General features: G+C 36.2%; 1 protein-coding gene across 1 annotated transcript; it reads left to right on the top strand.

Moving 5' to 3' along the window:
• The first annotated feature begins 4,553 nt into the window (after positions 1 to 4,553).
• LOC147610865 (bidirectional sugar transporter SWEET7b-like) lies at positions 4,554 to 7,757 on the top strand. The gene is made up of 6 exons (XM_086785144.1): positions 4,554 to 4,815; positions 5,678 to 5,714; positions 5,903 to 6,119; positions 6,674 to 6,835; positions 7,060 to 7,179; positions 7,325 to 7,757. The coding sequence occupies exons 1-6, from the start codon at positions 4,779 to 4,781 to the stop codon at positions 7,493 to 7,495; spliced, it is 744 nt and encodes a 247-aa protein (XP_086641270.1). The 5' UTR covers positions 4,554 to 4,778; the 3' UTR covers positions 7,496 to 7,757.
• Positions 7,758 to 9,179: the final 1,422 nt, after the last annotated feature.

Below are 9,179 nucleotides of genomic sequence, written 5' to 3'. Positions count from 1 at the left end.
CCAGAGTCTGTCTAGATCACCATCTAAGCTCTACACTAGAGCACATGGGTGGACAACACCATCATATTGTACCTATCTCTTGTTTGGTATAATCAGAATTTTTAAATTCTATCCATTCTCTCTATTTCATTGTCTAGTGTACTTTCTCTTGCTGTAACTTTTTTCGTTGTGCCATATTCTTATAGTCTATTTCCCTTTCTAGGTTCTTGGGGATTCCTTCCGCGTGTTGGGTGGTTGGGACATACTCTGCTTTGCTCAAATCCCTCTCTTGGTTGTCTTTCGGTTGGGTGGAATCAGTTAGGTCCACCAACAAGGGGGAAAACCTATTGGTATTTCTGATCCTTTGAGTGGGCTTCAGGAGCCGGGCACGATTACCTCGGCTACGTTTATCCCCGTTGGCTTCCTTCTGGGGAGGGGAACTCTCCTTTACTAGAGTCAAGGGGGTTTTTCTTTGGGCAGTTTCTAATGAAATGTCCCTGTTTGCTGCAATTAAAAACGTTTGGGAGATTCTTATAAATGATGGGTTGCTCTACAAACAGATCCTCCTTCCCCACGTGGGTACTAAGGGTTTTTGGGAGGTCAGAACTAAGATCCATTTCAATTAATGCTTGAGGATGCCAACGAGGGTTAAGGTCTAAGTGGGGTATCTATCCTAACAGTTCATCTACTGGCTCCACAATCAGTGTCAGCATCGGGTACAAGTGGAGGAGGAGGGCCGGCAACTCTACCCACATTGGGCTTCTTGTCAGTTTTGGGCCATTTGGTGAGAACCAAGGTGTCCATTTGAAGAGAGAGAGAGAGAGAGAGAGAGAGAGAGAGAGAGAGAGAGAGAGAGAGAGAGGGGTGTTCTTTATCATCCACTGTCTAGCTCCGAGGATATGGAGGGCCATACACTCATCTCTGAACATGAAGCTAAAATAGTTGTTGGGAAGGTACTGTATTTGGTCGATAATCACCACTCTTGAGAGCCAATTATTTATGATCCACCCATAGAGGATGTTTGCCCCGGTCGGTGATCTAGGACCGTGACACAAGCCAATGAGGACCTTGGCCTGGTAAGAATCCATGCTTTCCTGTACCAAGTGGAAACAGAGATCTTACTAGCTGAATCTCGATAATTCTCTTGCTTAAATTCATGTGGCCTCCTCCTTCTTCATACATATCGAAGTTAGGCGACCTTGGGGGAGAGATTTAGGTCCTTGTGGATGGTCACATATCGAAGTTAGGCGACCCTATCTGGTCATGAGCAGAATTCCTATATTTTAGTTATAAGGAATGATTTTTTTAATATATATTTTAGGTATAAAACCAGCATATAGTATAGATATGGGAAACAAAAACTGGATAGATTTAAGAGTCCTCCTTGGGTGAAAAAAATGTTTTTTTTTGAGCACTCGAAAACTCTTCTTATGGCGGCTACTAAAAACGGGTTTTGCAAAATTAATCTCATTGCTTTGAAAATCACTCTCTGTCTCAAAAAGAGTTTTTTTTAAATTGGTTTTTTTTTTTGGGAGAGCTTCACTGTCTGTCTCAGAATCTGTGATATAACCAAATCAAACGATTCCTCCTAATTCTCTTTCCTTAATCCTGCAACATTAGATTCAATTTTGCAAGAGTGTATTAATTTGATTAATAATTTGTAATTAGAGCTTGGTCCTCTTTTAATTATGATTGCCACCGTCATTCTCTTTTCTTAATCTTGCAACAACAACATGAGATTCAAGATGCTGTTTACTTTAATGCAAGAGTAAAATTGAATTGATTAATTATAATTTGTAATTGGTGGGCTTAATGATTGCTTCATGCTGCTTTAGATGCTTCCAATAATCAATCCTTCCCATTGCCATTGGATTTTTGATGGATGGTTTGATATTGATTAGTCATTTAATTTGATTCGTCATTTGATTTGATATTAATTAGTCATTTCATTTGATATTAATTAGTCATTTAATTTGATCATATTTAGTTTCTAAAAACAAAAAAAATCATAGCAAATCTTCAAGTGCTGACCAATTGAAGAAAGCTTCAAAACATGACAATTCAAAATTTCAAGCTACCAAATTACACAGAGGCATATATCTTTTAGGTCCTTCTACCAAACTACTAATAAAACCATCATTTAAAATTTTAAATCCTTCTACCAAGCTAGTGTTAATTAAACAAAACCATCATTTAAAATGGATCTGTAAAACAACAAATGTGCATTTCACAACCATTTGTTTTACTCATGTGGATCTCTAAAGCCCCTTCAAATCTCAGGGGGTGCACTACTAAGAAACACGTGCGTTCAAGGGGTATTTAAAAAATCCCTTACTTGTGAATTTTCCATGAATAAAATGACCCCTTTTTCTTTATGGACTTACGGGTTTTTTTCAAAATCAATTCAAAAACCCAATCTATAAATGTATTTTTGTAAATTTCCCTTAAAATTTTGAATTAAAAAACCCCTTCATTTGAACTCACGTGCTACACTTACATAGTTTTAGGTGAACCCCCCGAGCTTCAAATGGGATTTCACAAAACCATTTGTTTAACTTTGAAGCATCAAATGGGCATTTCACAACAACCATTATACTATAATTGTTTCTTATGTTGTTGTTATGTGTTATAGAATATCCTAGTTTCTACAAGATTATCATGACTTGTTCCTTAAGTCCTTTCATACAGCTCATAAAGAGAAAATAAAAGACCAAAAGTACGCATGTCCCTTTTGGTCCGTGACACTCCTTTATTTTAACATGGGGATGCTACATGATGCAAGACGACTTATTAGATTGTATGAAAATGTGCAAAAGGTTGTAGTATCATAAGACAAACACCATGTGGTCGTCTTGGCATCACATGATTGTTTGTAGAGGGTGACAAATACCAGTGTAACATGAGAGTGTTTATTCCACACTACAAGGACATGATTTATGACTTAAAAATTATCTCCATAAACCACTTGATTCAAACAAAAGCTAGAGATCATTGTATCCAATAGAGAGCTAGTTTTGAAGAATGAAAATTATTAATTGAAAGTGCAAAATTGACTTTGTGTGAGAATATATTTAAAAATGTGCAATTACAAATTTATTTTAGAATACCAACCAAAGTATTCTTTGCTCATTATTAATATTTATTATCAAAATAGTAATAGTTGAAGAAATAAACACAAAAATAAATTAATAATGTTGGAAAACTAGCATTATAACATCAACGAGAAAATTTAGCTTTATATCTCTTAGAAAATGAGAATTTAACTCAGCATCTCAACAATTATGATTAATATGTTGGTAAGGCTCAAAAGCTTGAAAACCATTACATTTTACATAAAAGATATTATTTGGAGTTCAACATTAAAAGGTTGGAAAAATATATATGGATATTAAGGATTAGTATAGCGCTCAAAAACGTTAGCAAGGATAGGCTGAGGTCTTAAAATTAGGGATTGGTTTAGGGCTTAAAAGGAAACAAGGGATTAATTTGGGGCATAAAATGAATACTAAAGATTGATTTAAGTCTTAAAATAGACACTAGTGATCCATTTAGGACTTAAAGTTTAAAAAAGTGAGATGTAAAGAGAAGGGACCAAATCTAAAATGGATTTATTTGTGATGCTTCAAATTTATCTTGGGGATCAATGTAATGCTTAAGTGTATCTGAGGATTAGTTTATCACTTCAACTGTGGAAAAATAGGATATTAAAAATGAGGTCAAAACTATATATCATGCCAGTCCCTATGAAATAGGATATTAAAAATGAGGTCAAAGCTATGTATCATGCCAACCCCTAGCAAAAGAGATTATGTCAAGGCCAATAAGTACCTAGAGTGTAACTAAAAGTAGGCTTAGCATGATAGAATTGTTAGAAGACACTTACAAAAGCACCACATGAGCAGCAATTGTTGAGAGCACATCCAACATCACATCTCTCTCTCTCTCTCTCTCTCTCTCTCTCTCTCTCTCTCTCTCTCTCTCTCTCTCACACACACACACACACACACACACACACACACACACACACACATGTTTTGAGGAATAGTGGTGCAAATTCTCCTCTATATAGGGAGATTTGTAAGCCATCAAAAGCTTATATGGATAAACATTGAGACTCCTTAGGCCACGTGGCATGAAGAACAAGGTGAAGAAGGAAGAAAAGAGTAAACAAGAGAGGGAAACTGAGAGAGAGAGAGAGAGAGAGAGAGAGATTTTCAGAAATATAAAAAATATTCAAATTTTCTTCCAACAACAATAATGAAAGAAGGTCTGTTTTAGATAGAAAACAAGAGTTTCAAATTTGTCAAGTTTTATTTGAGTCAATGGAAATATTTTCGTTAGATTTTTGAACGTCAAAATTTGCCATGTTTTTTTGATGTGACACCTGCACATTTATGGTGATTTTTGAAATTGCCAAATAACTACATATTTTTCAATATGACCTTGCAAAAAACCCTAAAATGAGACATCTCTGTATTTTTCAAGGGAATCATTTTTTGGGACATCTTGTAAGTGACGCGCATTGAGCTCACATTGATACTCTTTTTTGCTATATATAATGCAAAGGCATTCAACCAAGAAGGCAACAACCACATAGACACATAACATTAAGCAATTAGGCCATAGGCAGCTTACCTTGTGGCCAGCTTTCTTCCTTCTTCCCCTCCTCCCTCTTTAAGCATCCACTTGTCCCCTATTCATTTGCACCCTCTTTTGCACATTTTGCAACTTTATATACTAGTAGCTCACTATCGTTCTTATATAATCATTCTAAATAAACTGAAGTAGCCTTCATCACCATGCAACTAAATTTGAAATTTGCCTTTGGTATGATTGGTAAGTATCAATATTAAGCCAAATCATTGTGAGGAGATATTGCTCAATAGTTTTGGAGTTATTTAAAGTAAGTGTAAGTGTATGTATAGGAAGATTTCATTGCTCACTCACTATCTAGTAGAAAATTTAAGGGAACTATAAGGATTAGTATTGATTAGTTTTGTTGAAGAATTTAAGGGAATTATAAAGGTTAGCAAATGATTAGAAATGACCAGAATTCGACATTGTGAATGTAAAGAAAACTAGTACTTTTGTATGTTAGGCAAAAATAACAATGATTAGCAATTCTTAATGGTGGACTTATTTGTGCTTAAGTTGTAGTAGATATAAGAAAGATAGTTCACTTACTTAGTTTTTATTAATAAAGATGAACAAGATAGCCATTAGTGGATGAAGTAGTGTGAGTAATAGAAGATGACTCAGATAATCATTAGTGGATCAACTAGTGTGCTTAAGTAGTTGAAAAAAAGAAGAAGAAGAAGGAAAGGTTATCTTGTATCTTACTTGTGAGTGGTTTAATTATGCTTGATCTAATGGTGCTTAAGTAATAGCAAAAATTCAGCAAGGAAGTTGATTTGAGCTAGATTAAGGCAATCATTAGGGGATCAATTTGTGTGCTGAGGAGAAGGTTAGATATGGTTTGGAAGAGACAAGGCAGATTATGTGATAATAAGAATGTAGGAATTTTATTCCTTGCATTTTGAAAGGAATTTTGCATGGAATTTTATACCTTGGATTTTGAAAGGAAATTTGCATGGAATCTTATTCCTTGGATTTTGAAAGGAATTTTGCATGGAATTTCACAAAAAAAAAATCGCACATAATTCCATGCTTATCTAAGAAGGCGATCATTTGTTTGCAGGAAATGCAACGGCAACAGCCTTGTTTTTGTCACCAGCGTAAGCACGAGAGATTATCCCTAATCTTACATTATTAATCTTAGCTTGTAGGATGATTAAGCTCTAGAAATAGTAGATTAGGCAGCTTTATCGATAACATTTTCTTAAAACAGATATTAATCAGATATTAATCAGCTTTATCGATAACATTTTCTTAAAACAGATATTAATCACCGGTGCTGCTGCAGGCCAACGTTTTACAGGATCATCAAGAAGCGTTCAACGGAGGAGTTCTCCGGCCTTCCTTATTTCTGCACTCTTTTTAATTGCTTGTTATGGGTGCTCTATGGCATGCCTTTCATTAAGCCTCACAGCGTCTTGATCTTGACCGTCAATGGATTCGGCGTCGCCCTTGAGCTCTTCTACATCGCCATCTTTTTCACATATGCTGTCACAGAGAAGAAGGTGGTGCTTATTAATCCTCCCTTAATCTCAATATCAGTCCCGTTTTAATCACTAATCACACTAATCTCATATAGGACTAACACTTGGCTAAGGATCTACTCAAGGGGGAATGCAATTATATCCAAAGCTCTTATCACTAATCTCACTAATCTTTTGTAGGAATCTCATATATCAACACTGGAATGGAATAGCGAGCAAAACTCTAATCACTAATCACACTTATGTTTTGCACTAATCTCATATAGACTAACACTTGGTTAAGGATCTACTAAGGGGGGGGGGGGAAGATGAACACTGGAATTATGGAATTATACCCAACAAAGCTCTTATCACTAATCGCACTAATCTTTTGTAGTAATCTCACACTGAACACTTGGATCAACACTGGTCGAATTATGGAATACCCAACAAAACTCTAATCACACTAATTACACTAATCTTTTGTACGAATCTCATATGGACTAACCTTTGGTTATCTAAACATAGATATAGTTCAAGTTACATTTGATAATTAATTAAGGTGACTGATGCAAGTGTTTGATATATTTATGTAGAAGCAAATGATGAAATGGATATTGGTAGTGGTGGTTGCTTATGCGGTGGTGATCTTAGCAGTGCTTTTTGGTCTTCACACTCTGAAGAGACGCCAGGTAGCTGCAGGATCTATCTGTGTTGTGGTGACCGTAGCAATGTATTCTTCTCCTCTATCGGTCATGGTAAGCTGCAAATTGTAGATCATTCTGATTTTTCTGAAGCTGACTGCAGCTAATTATGTTAATCAGGAGTTTAATCAGGGCATGCGGCATTGCTAGGGTGATTAATTACAAAATTGTTAGGGTAAGGATAGTATAATTACGATCGCTAGGGCAATATTGATGCAGCTTAATCATATTGATTGCAATTTTTGGTTAATGATGTTGCTTAATGGTTTGCCAAGCAGGGAATGGTGATACGCACAAGGAGTGTGGAATACATGCCATTTCTGCTTTCGCTCTTTAATTTTCTCAATGGAGCAGTGTGGTCGGGGTACTCTGTGGTGACGAAGGACGTTTTTCTGGCAGTAAGCAGCATATTAATCTGCAATTAGAGTGTTAAAATTCTCATAAGGGGGGTTGATAATCAAGGCAAAAAAGTACTAATCAGAGTTTTTAATAGCTTTTTTTGGGGGGGGGGGGGGGGGGGGGGGGGGGGGGGTATTAATGCAGATACCCAATGGCATGGGTTGCTTATCAGGGATGGCGCAGCTTGTGCTGTATGCAATTATTTACAGAAATGCGGTTCCAATAATTAAGGATGATGAGAAGCAGGCCAAATCAGAAACCATTGCAATGGTGGCTGACATTAATGCAAAAAAAAGCAATGGTGCATCACATTAATGCCAGAAAAAAGGAAAAAAAAACCAACAGAGCAGAATTCTACAAGGCAGAAACATGAAAAAATCACAGTGCTTTATTTTTCCCCTCTTTTTTTTTTTGGGCTTTTCTGTTTGGTCTAGGCCACTGGTCAGGAAAAAAAAAAAACACAATTTTCCTAACTAGTCAAAATAACAAGGAAAACTTTCACTGTTTTTTCCTTCGAAAATCTCGAAAATCTACCGGTTTTTTTCAACTAAAATAATCAAAATCAATTTTCAATGGAAGCAGGATTTTTTTTTCAAGAATCTAATTTAATTGTATTTTAAGAAAGATGCAAGTCTTTCTTAATTTAATTGTTTCTCTCAATTTAATTTAACCGGTGTTGCGCTAATTTAATTGTATTTTAAGAAAGATGCAAGTCTTTCTTAATTTAATTGTTTTCTCTTTATTAATTTGATTTCTCAATTGAATTTCGTTGTCTCTACTCTCTCTAATATAAAGGTCCCTAAAAAAGGTGCGTTTTTTACAGAAAAACCGAAAAGAGTCCCGGCTCATTGCTCATGTTTTATGAATTTTCTATTTTTTTATTGATTTTATATATCCTCTTTTTTTAGGGTTCAGAATTTAAAGTTAAGAAGGTTGTTTTTTAATCTATTTCTAATGTCCACTTTAGCCTTGGCTAAGGAGCTAGTGATTAATATGTAAGATATCACATGAGTTCACTATAAGGAGTTTAATTCTCATGTGGAGTTACAAAAAATATATTAGGGATTTTTAATTCAAAAGTTAAAAAAATCAATGTAAAGGTTGTGTGAAGAGAGTGGCGTGTGAGAGACTCCATACGAGTAGTGAGTAAACATAGTGGGACAGTGGGAGATTTAACTCAACACGTGTGGGGACGCATGTCCTTGTACATTGAAAGGACATCTAACTGTTTGTGCGTGCATGCACGCTCAAGATGGCTGATTTGTGGTTGCAAGAAGTTGAGGAGCATGCAAGGGCTAGGGGGATTGGGAACTGGAGGGGAGACAGAGGACATGAAGCGACCTCGCGAGACGAAGAAGGTGGTGAGAGGGAGAGGAAGAAAAATGTTCCTGATTGGCTTGACGTGAGACTTGATACGCATGCTCAAATTCAAGGAAGGAAGGTATGCATGAGGGTGAACCCTGAGTTGATCAAGCATCAAATTGGGTTGTTTTCTTTGTGTAGTAGTGTGATCATTTTCTGTCCTGGTAAACCTCCTGCTAAGACAGAGGTAGGTAAGTGGTTGCAACAACAGGAGGTTTTGCATGATAGAGTGGTTTCTAATGTGTTTTACCTAGGAAAGGGATTTTTCAATGTTTTGTTCATTAAAGGGCAATCTGTCTCAGAGCTGTTTATGAAAACTCCGCTTTTCATGGGCCATAGGTTGGTGCATGTGTTTCCTTTCATGGAGAATGTTTGCTAATGAGATGCAAGGGATTATTAGGGCTATGGGGAAGCTGAGAGCTGAGGAGAGAAGACAGGAAAGGAGGAACTGGACCAGACAATTGGAATGTCTTCAAAAGAAAAGATAGATAGATAGACTCACTGAGGATGAAATCACTGAATATTTCAGGTGCCAGAATGCCTTGAAACAAGAAGATGATGAATGTGCTAGAAAGGAAGAGAGTTGGACAAGATGGAAAACCTTTAACAATAGAAGAAAACTTGAGAATTTTCTATT

The sequence above is a fragment of the Cibotium barometz genome, chromosome 48 (assembly GCF_041138505.1).
Source record: "Cibotium barometz isolate CiBa-2024 chromosome 48, ASM4113850v1, whole genome shotgun sequence".
Lineage (NCBI taxonomy): Eukaryota > Viridiplantae > Streptophyta > Polypodiopsida > Cyatheales > Cibotiaceae > Cibotium > Cibotium barometz.
This window is presented reverse-complemented; position numbering and strand designations above follow the sequence as displayed.

Coding starts and splice junctions, on each gene's coding strand:
- LOC147610865 (XM_086785144.1), top strand. CDS start 4,779: ATGCAACTAAATTTGAAATTTGCCTTTGGTATGATTG. Junction 4,816..5,677: donor ATTTGCCTTTGGTATGATTG/GTAAGTATCAAT, acceptor ATTTGTTTGCAG/GAAATGCAACGGCAACAGCC. Junction 6,120..6,673: donor ATGCTGTCACAGAGAAGAAG/GTGGTGCTTATT, acceptor ATATTTATGTAG/AAGCAAATGATGAAATGGAT.